Source organism: Triticum aestivum, chromosome 2A (genome assembly GCF_018294505.1).
Source record: "Triticum aestivum cultivar Chinese Spring chromosome 2A, IWGSC CS RefSeq v2.1, whole genome shotgun sequence".
In the NCBI taxonomy this organism is placed as follows: domain Eukaryota; kingdom Viridiplantae; phylum Streptophyta; class Magnoliopsida; order Poales; family Poaceae; genus Triticum; species Triticum aestivum.
The window spans coordinates 62,358,163-62,373,775 of record NC_057797.1 but is presented as its reverse complement, the minus strand read 5'-3'; the positions used below and the strand labels follow the sequence as shown (position 1 = coordinate 62,373,775).

General features: G+C 45.2%; 1 protein-coding gene and 1 pseudogene across 1 annotated transcript; both read right to left on the bottom strand.

Moving 5' to 3' along the window:
- Positions 1 to 901: 901 nt before the first annotated feature.
- On the bottom strand, positions 902 to 3,524 carry LOC123184716 (eukaryotic translation initiation factor 2 subunit beta-like). The gene is made up of 7 exons (XM_044596792.1): positions 3,306 to 3,524; positions 2,551 to 2,602; positions 2,393 to 2,460; positions 2,147 to 2,292; positions 1,921 to 2,063; positions 1,717 to 1,802; positions 902 to 1,214 (listed from the first exon to the last, which is right to left on the bottom strand). Exons 1-7 carry the CDS (start codon positions 3,318 to 3,320, stop codon positions 1,143 to 1,145), a joined length of 582 nt encoding a protein of 193 aa, XP_044452727.1. The 5' UTR covers positions 3,321 to 3,524; the 3' UTR covers positions 902 to 1,142.
- On the bottom strand, positions 1,453 to 1,541 carry LOC123038422 (uncharacterized; annotated as a pseudogene).
- Positions 3,525 to 15,613: the final 12,089 nt, after the last annotated feature.

Sequence of the window (15,613 nt, the reverse complement as noted above, 5' to 3'; positions counted from 1 at the left end):
TTAATTTTATAGTCCCTGACACTGGCCTGATCCACACTTGATCTTCCTTGTCGGAGCTTTTATCTTTAGAGCCAAAACATTCGCCACAATTCCTTTCGTACTTATGGCCAATCTGATAGGGGGTCCAACTCTCTCCTCATGTGAAATTTTTCGGAATGGGTAGCGCCCTCTTGTGGGGTGGGGTGGGGTGGGATGGGGTGGGATGGTTAATTTCTTGGCAAACACTTGAAGTCAGCCAACTAATCTTTTCATGCGCGTCGACCGCCTTCGTGGCCGTCGGTTCTAGTTTTGATCAGATGGCTAAAGTGTGTTGCCATGCCAAACGGTTGGCAACCATCCAAATAAATCCGGAATTTTGGGTCATTACAAAAAAAAAGTAGAGTACACACTTCGGTTACAATTCAAACGTACCTATGTGCCATGTAGAGATCTTCCAAATAAAACATCAGGGGAACAAAATTGCCCACTTAAGACTGTTTTGGTCTGATTAATCGCAATCCCATATTACCAGTTGCCCCAAAAATAAGAAGTTGGCATGTTTCTTTGTGGCACAAGACTGAAGCTGGAGAGATCCAGCCGATCGTCCGGCCTGACTTGCATAGTTGCATCGCCAATTTTGACGGGTGCCACACAAACGCGCTCACGCTGGACTCCCCGGCCACCACCCTCCTCACAGCCAGCGGACACGGTGTTGACCTACATCAAGCCCGCGCCACACCTCCATGAACTGAAGCCCTCAAGCTCTAGCTAGGCTGCAAGACTAGCTCAGTTCAGTGCACCCGAAACCAGTGCGCGCAATTTTTTTATCTAGTTCGCTCACTGTCTGTCGCACGGCCTGTAATATTACACACCAACTCTTTGGCGTCTTGTTTTATATCATGGTAATGGGAAGTTTGAAACATAAAAGGGACTGCAACATCTGTCGTTTTGAATTGGTAGATAGTGCTATAACTTGACACCATGACATGCTCACCTCACATAGTACAATCTTTTAATAAACCTAGAAATTAATCGTGATTTCGTTATGAGCCGCGTCACAACCCTGTTAATCTGAAACTCATTTGCGATGCAAAAAGGAAAAAGGAAACGCATGTCTACACATGGGTGTAGCGAGCTAGACGATCTAGAGTTTTGACCAATGTTCAGGCGTTGCGACGACCAACATGTGCGACAAATCCAGCCTTGATTCGATCGACGGACCTTGAAGACCCACACTACAGAAAGAAAGAAAAAAGGGCAGGGCAAATTCAGAGTTGCAACCAAAAGTTTCTTTGGATGATGGAAAAGGATACAATAGTAGTAACAGAGAAAACTTATTTTCACAAGAAACCAGATTTCCACAAGCAGTTGTTTTGTTATTAAAGCGGAATGCATGAAACTATAACAGGATTCCATGTAAGATAGAGAAAAATAAAAAGGTAGTAAGTACATGCCAAGAACTATTAACATTGCTTATGCCTTGGTTATTGCAATTTTATTCACCACCTAAAGTACTTGTCAAACAATGTAGGCAATGAAGTTGCAACTCATCATTTTCAGAAATGATAGGTGGGTCATGGCATGGTGAATTTGCATTTAATAACAAATATAAAGATACTGTATGAGGAATCATATGTGGTGATAAATAGCAAAATGTTCAACATGGGATTGACAAATCATGTGGAAGGAAACATGATGTAACCAAATACTTATATGCGCCTAGATATGACATTTTACCTGCTCACAGCGAAGGAAGAAGAGACGGTTTTCCTTGGTTATAGTGGTATCATGGCCCTTACATCCATTGCAGATGACATACGCATCTGAAAGGTTTTCATAATAGAAAAGGTCACAAACAGCCCACCGAATTCAGGAAACCATTTGTTCTAGCAAGGGCGCACTTCAAACACTGAAGCAATGAAATAGCATGAGGGCACTTACTGATGTATCTCCTGAGGATCGATTCAAAGGATTTCGGAGCAAATCTCCCTTTGATCACCAACCTGTTCTGCCCATCAATTGAACCGGTTGTTGCCATCTCAGAGAGGAAAAAATCCATCACGTGATTAGGGTCCCTACGCAACCTGGAGATGTAGATTTGCAGATGGTTAGTTTGTCAAAATCTGGCGAAAGTGCATTCCAGATAAAGGCATGAACAGAAACACACGTTTTACACGACTCCATAAAGTTCACGAATACCGTCTTCCTCGTGCCCTCCCTAAGAATCTTAGGAGGGCACATAACCACTTTTCCTCTGTTCACGGCGAGATCTGGATTGTTTCCAGCGATAATGTTGAACACTCTATCCAGTAGCTGCAAAATAAAAAAAATCCAATAAGTCAATAACAAATAAGTAAAATTGCATGGTTTTTATTTATTTATGTATTTATTGTAAAAGAAACTACAGAGGCACCTCTTGATAGTCGCTGTCGGTTCCCCCTCCAATTACAATGCCTTCTTTCTCCTCTACAGCTTGATGATCTGAAGAGCATGGAATCGGATACGTCAAAACAGAAGCCACGATTCACGAAGAGTAAAGATAAAAAATATCAACATTCATATGAACTGTACCTAGAATGTCCCGTCCATCTCGCATGTCAGCAATAGATGTGCCAAGCTGAACCTGAAATTTGCACGACGAACAAAGTTAAACCCTCAGTTCAGTTTCCGGTCTTCAAGTGTTTATGGATTCGCTTGTTTCTTCTTCACCCCGGAAGTATACTGAGCTCGCCTTAACTTTTGGACGACACTTTTGTGACCAAATTAACTGATTATAAAACGAACCCTACACAAAAAGTTCCCATGCTAGAAACCTAGAGCCCTAGAAAAAGTTCACAGTTCAAAGCCCCGTACAGACACTGGCTGGCTGAGTACGTCGGCGCAATGCTTCAGAAATCCAATTATATTGAAACTAAATAAAAGCTACTCCCTCCGTTTCAGTTTACAAGTCTGCGCGTACACCTAGGTTGCCAATTTTATCACTCTAATTGTAACACAAAAATTATACTGTTTGAAAATAGAACATCTGAAGTTTATATTGATATATTTTTTTGTAATATATGACTTGTATTAGGTTGATCAAATCAACGATCTAGTGGTACATGCACGCACTGTAAACTACTCCCTTCGTCACATAATATAAAAACGTTTTTCAATCTATGTTAGATTGAAAAACGTTCTTATATTATGGGACGGAGGGAGTAATAGAGAAGGAGTACTCCGACGGAACCGAATTGATCATGAAAGTCGAGCTACGCGCGCGTGCGGCAAGCTCTGCTCTCTCACCTCGGGCCCGTCAAAAAGAAAAAGCAAAGTAAGTAGCTCACCTCGGAGGCCGCCATGGCTGCGGTCGGCGTCGTCGGCTCCTCCTTCCCGCGGCGCGGCACGGCTGGTACGTACGGGGCGGCGATCGATCGGTCGAGCGCGCGCGAGAGAGGGAGAGGGTTTCAGTCCGCGTTGGGTGTGGTTTCTCTGTCGCCAAATCGATCTCGCGGCTTCTGATGATTGTTTCTCCGGCCTCCATGCGGTATGTCGCTATACATACGCTGACGAGGTAGTAGCGGAATATGGTAGCGCGTCCCGCAAGTTTCCTCCTGAACCTTTTTCCTTTTTGATTGGTGGAGAAAAAAAAGAGGAGCTTTTTCGTTTGCGTTTCATTTTTTTCGTTCTTCGTTTGCCTCATGGCACGCGGAAATCCGCTGCCGCACCTGGTGGGCCGGCCCATGAACACGCAGCATATTTGTAGCGCGAAAAACCTTCTAAAAATATTTGCTCCCGTTGCCTGACCATTAAGAGCGTGTTTGGTTGTTGTGCGCTACAGTATCTACGTTGCATACCCTTTTTCACTTAGCCTGGCTCTGGAAAACAGTCTCATATGCGACATTTACGAGTTGTTTGGTTGCCTGCATATGGACTTCCTGCATTAGGAGATCAACTTTGGCACGTTGTTTGATTGCCTGCATTGTCTTGAGGCATGCAACTACACACTGTTTGATTTCCTGTATGGGGTATGATTAAGAGCTAACACTTGCACTTAGCACACAAGATTAATAGCTAGCAGAGGAAGGGGGAGAAGAAATGCAGTGTGCGCCGGACCATGACGACTGCGGTGGATAGTGGTCATGGCGCCGTGTATGACATGATGACCATGGAGTCGTGGATGAGCGACCCCATCGGCGGCACGACAAGCGACACTGTCGGTGAACTAGTTGCGGTGCTCGCGCAAAGACAATTGACAGAGGAGGAGAATGCAGTGCTCGCGCCATGATATCGTCAGTGCAGTGGACGAGAGAGGAGGCTGAGATGATCGACGCTGGAAACGACTCCAGTGTAGTAGGGCGAGAGAGAGGAGGCGAAGATGATCGACCTCGCCAGCGGCGTGGCGGACTGCAGTGTGCACGGAGGAAGAGGACACAAGAAAGCAGTGTGCGCGCCATTGCGGCGTCAGTGCAGTAGGAGGACGACAGAGAGTAGGCCGAGATGAGCGACGCCGGAAACGACTCCAGTGTAGTAGCACGCGAGCAAGGAGATCAAGGGGAAGGGCTTCGGCCTCGAGAGGGACGAATAGGAGAGCTCTGAGCAGATGATAGAGGAGCTCGACATGGCGGCATCAGTGCAGTAGACTGCTATTCAAAGAGAGATGAAGCTATGATCATCGAAACCAAAAACTTAGGAACTGCGAGATTAGGCTGCTGGTCAAAGGAAATTTCAAATGATCAATCGTTCGCGACGAATCTGACAAAATTCGTTCAGAATAGCTCCAAACGGGAACACGATATTAAGAACTTACGGCCGACGAAACTACAAACCGATCGCCTGAATGAAACCGTAGCATCGAGGTGCATCTTTTTCATGTAGAGCTTACCTCGAACCGAAGCACCATTGTGTAGATCAAAGGGGGGAGATTAGACATGAGCTTACTGGAGGTTGAAGAAGACCTCACGTAATCACCTCACATCCCTCCCATCTCTCACTCGCTTGCGCTCGCCTCGGCCTGGCTGGTGAGAAACTGCCGATCTGAGCGTTTCCAGTGAGCCAGGCCTAGAGATGCTTTAAGTTTCATGCTATGCTGGCCCAACAGTAAAACGAGGCTACCAAACGGCCCGTTTGTAAGGGCATTTTATCCCTTAGTTGGTTTTGGTGATTGATGACAATACTTTTGCGGACTAATCATGTGCATCGAATATTTCAGATATATATTGACTAGGCACAAGATGTTTTGGTTTCCCTCGAAGGCTATGGAAGACGGCGTTTCTCTACGTTTCTTTTCGATGGTATTGAGTCGTAGGGAAGCCGTACTATTAAGAGGGGGTCCGCGTCGGAAAGGGTGGGTGGATTCATCACGTACACATGTTCCTTTGTACCTCCTTTTCTTCTAGCCTTTGGAGCATCCTATGTTTTCCTTGTCTATGCGAATATTGCTCGTGCTTGCTGAACTAGGGTGTGCGGTAGTACTATTCCTTAGAGCGGTAGTACCGCAGGCCCTTGCGGTAGTACCGTCCGCCGGTGCGGTAGTACCGCAAGCGCCCACGGTAGTACCGCTTCCTGGCAAGCGGTAGTACTATGGCCGGAGTCCAGATGTTGTCACCCTCTCCCTAGTGGGTGGCACCCATCACGGTAGTACCGTGCTACTGGGCACGGTAGTACCATGGTATCTGGCTTAGTACCGTGGTAAGGGGCGGATGAGATTTTTTTCATCTGCGCCTAGCATGGTAGTACCGCTGCTGGCTTACGGTACTACCGCGGCGGGTTTTTGCATCGACTCCAACTCTGCGGAAGTAGCCACGGTTGTAATTTACTCCCTCTATTTTTGTATACAAGGCCACAAACTCATATTACAAGTACTAAGATAAAAATCAATGCCATGTTTAAGTCAATGTTGCAAGCTAGCTTGTCACCCTGTTTGTCGTGTTAATTAATGTGGTTTTTCTCTCCCACGCACAACAAGCCAACTCTCTTACTCCTCATTGGTTGATTAATAATGGGAATGCAAGCTAACCTTCTCACTCCCGCATGCACACAAGGGATATTAATGTCCTCGGGTGCTAGTACGAGGCAAACGCCATCAATTTTGCCTCGATTAATGTTAGTGGCCTTGTATAGTTGCAAATTGTAATTTTGATAGTGGCCTTGTATACAAAAATGGAGGGAGTATTATATATGTTCCTTCCCATCTCTGGACAGTCCATGCCTTGCGGTAGTACCGCAAGGGGGCGCGGTAGTACCGCGCCAGCAGTACTGCCGCCCTCTGCCTTAGTGCATTTTGGGCTGTTCTGGTCTCTGCTGCGTGGGCGGTAGTACCGCGGGGCCCTGCGGTAGTACCGCGTGCCCCTGTGGTAGTAGCACTCCTCTGGTACGATAGTACCGCGTTGCGCAGGCTGAGTTGGTGGATAACGGTTGGATTTATTCTTCTACTATATAAGGGGTGTCTTCTTCCTCTAGTTGACTACCTCTTCCACCTCTAAGCTCCATTAATGCTCTAAGCTTCATTTTCGCCCAATCTCTCTCCCTAGCCAATCAAACTTGTTGATTTGCTCGGGATTGGTTGAGAAGGCCCCGATCTACACTTCCACCAAGAGAAATTTGATTCCCCCACCAATCCCTAGCGGATCTTGTTACTCTTGGGTGTTTGAGCACCCTAGACGGTTGAGGTCACCACGGAGCCATAGTCCATTGTGGTGAAGCTTCGTGGTGTTGTTGGGAGCCTCTGATTAAGTTGTGGAGATAACCCCAACCTTGTTTGTAAAGGTCCGGTCGCCGCCTCCAAGGGCACCAATAGTGGAATCACGACATCTCGCATTGTGTGAGGGCGTGAGGAGAATACGGTGGCCCTAGTGGCTTCTTGAGGAGCATTGTGCCTCCACACCGCTCTAACGGAGACGTACTTCCCCTCAAAAGGAAGGAACTTCGATAACACATCCTCGTCTTCACCGGGTCCACTCTTGGTTATCTCTTACCTTTACTTGTGCAAGCTTATTAGTGTTACTTCTTTTGCTTGCTTGTGTGTTCGTTGTTGTTGCATCATATAGGTTGCTCACCTAGTTGCACATCTAGACAACCTACTTTGATGCAAGGTTTAATTTGGTAAAGAAAAGCTAAAAATTGTTAGTTTCCTATTCACCCCCCTTTAGTCAACCATATCGATCCTTTCAATTGGTATCAGAGCCTCATCTCTTTACGAAGGACTTTGTCGTCTGAAGAGTATGGTTGACACCATAGACGGTGTGGAGGAGCACTCCGATGTGAATCCGATCTCGTCTACGGGTGATGGGGGAACCTCGGTCTCCCGTGAGGAATTCAATGTAGCCTTGGAGACATTGAAAACCTCAATGACGACCGAGGTTGCATGTTTACTAAATTCATTGAAGGGCTTAAACTATCCACCGCACCATTGAAAGTGGGTGATCCCACTGACAAGGTGACGGATGCTAACTCCGACAAGGGGGAATCTAGTAGTGAAAAGGCTCCTTCTTCTGGTGGTAAAAATGGCACCGGCATCTTTGCCCATGTGGAACCACCACTTGTTTATGGTGGACCGATTCCTTCCACTCATTTGAATCATGGTGGTCCTCCCCCTAAGATTGTGAAAAATGAGGACTTTGATTCTTGGGTTTATTGCTTTAAGCGTCATTTAAATCATGTGAATACTAATCTTTGGAGAATTATTGAACAAGGTTTCTATCCGCATGACCCAAGCAACTTCACACCTCGAGAAGCCACAGATAATCAATTCAATGAGAATGCTCTCTTGATCATCCAAGATGAAATTCCACCCTAAGATCTACCTCATCTTCGGCCATTCGCCTTCGCCAAAGATGCATGGCTTTGTGTTGTCTCTCTCTACCGGGGAAGCGCAAGCATTCAATGCTCCAACTATGAAGTAGTGCAAGATGAAGCCAATGAGTTTGCTATGAAAGAAGATGAAGAACCTCGTGAGCTTTATTGGAGAGTAACCAAACTCGCGGTCTCACTCCGAGATCATGGGAGCAAGGACATGGATGAAAATTGGATCAAGCGCAAATTCCTCAAGGCAATGATGCCTTACCACAAGGCCATGCCCTCCGTCATTCGTCAAAGGCCCGACTTCCACACCTTGACCTCAAGTGAAGTGTTGGATGAGTTTGTGGCTATGAACATCTTGGACAAGACCGCCGACATGTGGTGCTTCGCTCTCAAAGGGCAAAGAAGCCCAACCTTGCATTGAAGGCCAAGGTTTGTGTTGAAGAAGAAGAAGAAGAAGAAGAAGAAGAAGAAGAAGAAGAAGAAGAAGAGGAAGAAGAGGAAAGCAACCCCGAAGATACAAAGTATGCCTATCATGAACACATGGCACTTGCTTCAAGGCAATTTTGGAGCAAGAAGAACTCAGGGCCAAACTTCAACAAGAACAACTCAAGTGGCACGAAGAGCAAGCAATGTGTGAGGACTTGCTACAATTGTGGCAATGTGAGCCATTTTGTTGCGGAGTGTCCGTATGAGAAGAGGGAAGACAATGGTGGCAAGCTCATCCGAAAGGACAAAGCCAAGTCTTTCCCCAACAAAAGCAACTTCACCAAGAAGACCCCTCACAAGGCGTTGGTGGTTCAAGAAGAGTACCATGAGGATGATGATGATGATGAAGATGGTGAGTCAGTTTCCATGGCCTCCGTTGCCATTGCAAAAACTCCACGAGTGTCTCTCTTCGACTCACCCAATGAGAACATCACCACCAAGTGCCTCATGGTTAAAGCCACCAACAAGGTAACCCCCAACATCAAAACTACCATCATTAATAATCCTTCCTTGACGGATTGCATTGATGAATATGAGGGATCCAATGTGGAGGAAAATGAGTTTGAGTCCTTTATGGGTAAACTCAAGGGTAAATCCAAGAAGCATTTTGTTGCTCTCTTGGAACAACTTGGTGAAGCCAATGACATGATCGAGGCTCACGAAGATACTATCTCCAAGATGGAGGGGCATAGTCGTGACTATGTCGATGAGATTTTGGATCTTTCCAATGCTCTTGAGGAAGAGTGTGGTCTTCGTTTGGCTCTTGAGGAGTCACACAACGTTGATCACGCTAAGTTAAAGAAAGATTTTGATCATGCTCTTGTTGTCTCTCGTGTGCTAAACTCCAAGAAGGCCAAGCTTGGGGTTGATTGCTAGACTCAAAGAGGAGTTTGACCTACTTGACAAGGCTCACAAGGTCTTGAAGGGTGCTCATGCTAGCCTCAAAGAGTCTCATGATCAACTTCAAGTAAAGCTAACCAAGGAGAAAGCCACTTTTCCTCATATGATGTTAATTGATAATGCAAATGCTACTAACCCATGTTGTGAGCATGTGCATCTTGTTGAGGAGAACGCTAAGCGAAAGGTGCAACTTGAGAAAGGTCTTGTGTCTTGCATACAAGGCGAGAAGAATCTCAACGACCTTTTGACCAACCAAAAGGGAGTTGTGGCCAAGGAAGGGATTGGGTACGTGCCCAAGTCCAAGAACAAGAAGAAGAATGACAAGGCCAAATGACCTCCTCCTCTCAAGCAAACTTTTGTGAAGGAGGGAGAGGGTGCTACTAAGGAGAAGGAGAATAACTCCGTGAGGGGTAGTGATGCCAAGAAGGGCAACGCTTCCATTCCCAACAAAGCCGGCGACTTTAACCCTTCTTATGTATTGTGTCGTGCTAGAGATGGGCATGTTTATGCCAAATTTGTTTGTTCTACTTATGAGTACATTGAATGGTCTATTTGGGTTCCTAAGACCCTTGTTACTAACATCAAAGGACCCATTACAAAATGGGTACCTAAAACCAAGCATTGATCTCTTGTAGGTGTTTGCTTCCGGTGGGGGATCATGGTTGCTCGATAGTTGAGGTACTAATCATATGACCGGAAGCAAGGACTTGGTGGTGGACGTGCAAAAGATTCCATCCATGCCCACCAACTCGAGTGGGGTGACGCCTCGTCCTCTAAGGTATTGGGACTCGGCAAAGTTGTCATTTCTCATGATCTTACGATTGAGAAGGTCATGCTTGTTGAGTCCCTTGCATACAATTTACTTTTCGTTCATCAACTAGCACTTATGGGCTTTGCCACTTTCTTTGATATTGATACCGTGGCCCTCTTGTGGAGCAAGACTCTTAAAGTAGCCTTTCTTGGGCATGTCGAGAACGGTCTCTATGTGATTAACTTTTCGAGCTAAGGTTGACGTGGGATGGCTTTGGCATCGCCGTTTAGCTCACGTCAATATGAGATCTTTGCAAAGTCTTCTCAAGGGGGACCATGTCCGTGGACTAACAAATGTTAGTTTTGCCAAAGATCATGCTTGCAGTGCTTGTATCGAAGGAAAGCTACATGAGAACGCTCACCCTATTGGGATTCGTAGTAATTTCAAAAAAATTCCTACGCACACGCAAGATCATGTGATGCATAGGAACGAGGGGGAGAGTGTTGTCTACGTACCCACGCAGACCGACTGCGGAAGCGTTGACGCAACATAGAGGAAGTAGTCATACGTCTTCACGATCCAACCGATCAAGTACCGAAACTACGGCACCTCCGAGTTCGAGCACACGTTCAGCTCGATGACGATCCCCGGACTCTGATCCAGCAAAGTGTCGGGGAAGAGTTCCGTTAGCACGACGGCGTGGTGACGATCTTGATGCACTACAGCAGTAGGGCTTCGCCTAAACTCCGCTACAGTATTATCGAGGAATATGGTGGCTGGGGGCACCGCACACGGCTAAGGAATAGATCACGTGGATCAACTTGTGTGTTCTAGGGTGCCTCTACCTCAGTATATAAAGGACTAGAGGGAGGGGAGGCTGGCCGGCCACAGGAGGCGCGCCAGGAGAGTCCTACTCCCTTTGGGAGTAGGATTCCCCCCCCCCAATCCTAGTTGGAATAGGATTCCTTGAGGGGGGAAAGAGAGAGAGGGGGCCGGCCACCTCTCCTAGTCCTAATAGGACTAGGGGAAGGGGGGAGGCGCACAACCACCTTCGGCTGCCCCTTTCTCCTTTCCACTAAAGCCCACTAAGGCCCATATAGCTCCCGGGGGGGTTCCGGTAACCTCCCGGTACTCCGGTAAAATCCCGATTTCACCCGGAACACTTCCGATATCCAAACATAGGCTTCCAATATATCAATCTTTACGTCTCGACCATTTCGAGACTCCTCGTCATGTCCCCGATCTCATCCGGGACTCCGAACTCCTTCGGTACATCAAAATGCATAAACTCATAATATAATTGTCATCGTAACCTTAAGCGTGCGGACCCTACGGGTTCGAGAACAATGTAGACATGACCGAGACACGTCTCCGGTCAATAACCAATAGCGGGACCTGGATGCCCATATTGGCTCCTACATATTCTATGAAGATCTTTATCCGTCAGACTGCATAACAACATACGTTGTTCCCTTTGTCATCGGTATGTTACTTGCCCGAGATTCGATCGTCGGTATCCAATACCTAGTTCAATCTCGTTACCGGCAAGTCTCTTTACTCGTTCTGTAATACATCATCCCGCAACTAACTCATTAGTTGCAATGCTTGCAAGGCTTATGTGATGTGCATTACCGAGAGGGCCCAGAGATACCTCTCCGATAATCGGAGTGACAAATCCTAATCTCGAAATACGCCAACCCAACATGTACCTTTGGAGACACCTGTAGTACTCCTTTATAATCACCCAGTTATGTTGTGACGTTTGGTAGTACCCAAAGTGTTCCTCCGGTAAACGGGAGTTGCATAATCTCATAGTTATAGGAACATGTATAAGTCATGAGGAAAGCAATAGCAACATACTAAACGATCGGGTGCTAAGCTAATGGAATGGGTCATGTCAATCAGATCATTCAACTAATGATGTGACCTCGTTAATCAAATAACAACACTTTGTTCATGGTCAGGAAACATAACCATCTTTGATTAACGAGCTAGTCAAGTAGAGGCATACTAGTGACACTAAGTTTGTCTATGTATTCACACATGTATTATGTTTCCGGTTAATACAATTCTAGCATGAATAATAAACATTTATCATGATATAAGGAAATAAATAATAACTTTATTATTGCCTCTAGGGCATATTTCCTTCAGTCTCCCACTTGCACTAGAGTCAATAATCTAGATTACACTGTAATGATTCTAACACCCATGGAGCCTTGGTGCTGATCATGTTTTGCTCGTGGAACAGGCTTAGTCAACGGGTCTGCAACATTCAGATCCGTATGTATCTTGCAAATCTCTATGTCTCCCACCTGGACTAGATCCCGGATGGAGTTGAAGCGTCTCTTGATGTGCTTGGTCCTTTTGTGAAATCTGGATTCCTTTGCCAAGGCAATTGCACCAGTATTGTCACAAAAGATTTTCATTGGACCCGATGCACTAGGTATGACACCTAGATCGGATATGAACTCCTTCATCCAGACTCCTTCGTTCGCTGCTTCCGAAGCAGCTATGTACTCCGCTTCACATGTAGATCCCGCTACGACGCTTTGTTTAGAACTGCACCAACTGACAGCTCCACCGTTTAATGTAAACACGTATCCGGTTTGCGATTTAGAATCGTCCGGATCAGTGTCAAAGCTTGCATCAACGTAACCTTTTACGGTGAGCTCTTTGTCACCTCCATATACGAGAAACATATGCTTAGTCCTTTTCAGGTATTTCAGGATGTTTTTGACCGCTGTCCAGTGATCCACTCCTGGATTACTTTGGTACCTCCCTGCTAAACTTATAGCAAGGCACACATCAGGTCTGGTACACAGCATTGCATACATGATAGAGCCTATGGCTGAAGCATAGGGAACATCTTTCATTTTCTCTCTATCTTCTGGAGTGGTCGGGCATTGAGTCTTACTCAACTTCACACCTTGTAACACAGGCAAGAACCCTTTCTTTGCTTGATCCATTTTGAACTTCTTCAAAACTTTGTCAAGGTATGTGCTTTGTGAAAGTCCAATTAAGCGTCTTGATCTATCTTTATAGATCTTAATGCCTAATATGTAAGCAGCTTCACCGAGGTCTTTCATTGAAAAACTCTTATTCAAGTATCCCTTTATGCTATCTAGAAATTCTATACCATTTCCAATTTGTAATATGTCATCCACATATAATATCAGAAATGTTACAGAGCTCCCACTCACTTTCTTGTAAATACAGGCTTCTCCGAAAGTCTGTATAAAACCAAATGCTTTGATCACACTATCAAAGCGTTTATTCCAACTTCGAGAGGCTTGCACCAGTCCATAAATGGATCGCTGGAGCTTGCACACTTTGTTAGCTCCCTTTGGATCGACAAAACCTTCCGGTTGCATCATATACAACTCTTCTTCCAGAAATCCATTCAGGAATGCAGTTTTGACATTCATCTGCCAAATTTCATAATCATAAAATGCGGCAATCGCTAACATGATTCGGACAGACTTAAGCATCGCTACAGGTGAGAAAGTCTCATCGGAGTCAACCCCTTGAACTTGTCAAAAACCTTTCGCGACAAGTCGAGCTTTGTAGACAGTAACATTACCATCAGCGTCAGTCTTCTTCTTGAAGATCCATTTATTCTCAATTGCTTGCCGATCATCGGGCAAGTCAACCAAAGTCCATACTTTGTTCTCATATATGGATCCCATCTCAGATTTCATGGCTTCAAGCCACTTTGCGGAATCTGGGCTCACCATCGCTTCTTCATAGTTCGTAGGTTCATCATGATCTAGTAGCATGACTTCCAGAACAGGATTACCGTACCACTCTGGTGCGGATCTTACTCTGGTTGATCTACGAGGTTCAGTAGTACCTTGATCTGAAGTTTCATGATCATTATCATTAGCTTCCTCACTAACTGGTGTAGGTGTCACTGAAACAGTTTTCTGTGATGTACTACTTTCCAGTAAGGGAGCAGGTACAGTTATCTCGTCAAGTTCTACTTTCCTCCCACTCACTTCTTTCGAGAGAAACTCCTTCTCTAAAAAGGATCTATTCTTAGCAATGAATGTCTTGCCTTCGGATCTGTGATAGAAGGTGTACCCAACAGTCTCCTTTGGGTATCCTATGAAGACACATTTCTCCGATTTGGGTTCGAGCTTATCAGGTTGAATCTTTTTCACATAAGCATCGCAGCCCCAAACTTTAAGAAACGACAACTTTGGTTTCTTGCCAAACCATAGTTCATAAGGCGTCGTCTCAACGGATTTTGATGGTGCCCTATTTAACGTGAATGCGGCCGTCTCTAGAGCGTATCCCCAAAACGATAGCGGTAAATCAATAAGAGACATCATAGATCGTACCATATCTAGTAAAGTACGATTACGACGTTCGGACACACCATTACGCTGTGGTGTTCCGGGTGGCGTGAGTTGCGAAACTATTCCACAATTTTTCAAATGTACACCAAACTCGTAACTCAAATATTCTCCTCCACGATCAGATCGTAGAAACTTTATTTTCTTGTTACGATGATTTTCAACTTCACTCTGAAATTCTTTGAACTTTTCAAATGTTTCAGACTTATGTTTCATTAAGTAGATATACCCATATCTGCTTAAATCATCTGTGAAGGTGAGAAAATAACGATATCCGCCACGAGCCTCAATATTCATCGGACCACATACATCGGTATGTATGATTTCCAACAAATCTGTTGCTCTCTCCATAGTACCGGAGAACGGTGTTTTAGTCATCTTGCTCATGAGGCACGGTTCGCAAGTACCAAGTGATTCATAATCAAGTGGTTCCAAAAGTCCATCAGTATGGAGTTTCTTCATGCGCTTTACACCGATATGACCTAAACAACAGTGCCACAAATAAGTTGCACTTTCATTATCAACTCTGCATCTTTTGGGTTCAACATTATGAATATGTGTATTACTACTATCGAGATTCAATAAGAATAGACCACTCTTCAAGGGTGCATGACCATAAAAGATATTACTCATATAAATAGAACAACCATTATTCTCTGATTTAAATGAATAACCGTCTCGCATTAAACAAGATCCAGATATAATGTTCATGCTCAACGCTGGCACCAAATAACAATTATTTAGGTCAAATACTAATCCCGAAGGTAGATGTAGAGGTAGCGTGCCGACCGCGATCACATCGAATTTGGAACCGTTTCCCACGCGCATCGTCACCTCGTCCTTCGCCAGTGTTCGCTTAATCCGTAGTCCCTGTTTCGAGTTGCAAATATTAGCAACAGAACCAGTATCAAATACCTAGGTGCTACTGCGAGCATTAGTAAGGTACACATCAATAACATGTATATCACATATACCTTTGTTCACCTTGCCATCCTTCTTATCCGCCAAATACTTGGGGCAGTTCTGCTTCCAGTGACCAGTCTGCTTGCAGTAGAAGCACTCAGTTTCAGCCTTAGGTCCAGACTTGGGTTTCTTCTCTTGAGAAGCAACTGGCTTGCCGTTCTTCTTGAAGTTCTCCTTCTTCTTTCCTTTGCCCTTTTTCTTGAAACTAGTGGTCTTGTTGACCATCAACACTTGATGCTCCTTCTTGATTTCTACCTCCGCAGCTTTCAGCATCGCGAAGAGCTCGGGAATAGTCTTGTTCACCCCTTGCATATTATAGTTCATCACGAAGCTCTTGTAGCTTGGTGGCAGTGATTGGAGAATTCTGTCAATGACGCAATCATTTGGAAGATTA

Bases quoted from the DNA above. Each gene is read 5' to 3' on its own strand.
- LOC123184716 (XM_044596792.1), bottom strand. The intron at 2,461-2,550 runs GTACAGTTCATA...CATGCTCTTCAG, and splicing joins AGATGGACGGGACATTCTAG to ATCATCAAGCTGTAGAGGAG. The intron at 1,803-1,920 runs GTAAGTGCCCTC...AAAACCTTTCAG, and splicing joins GATCCTCAGGAGATACATCA to ATGCGTATGTCATCTGCAAT.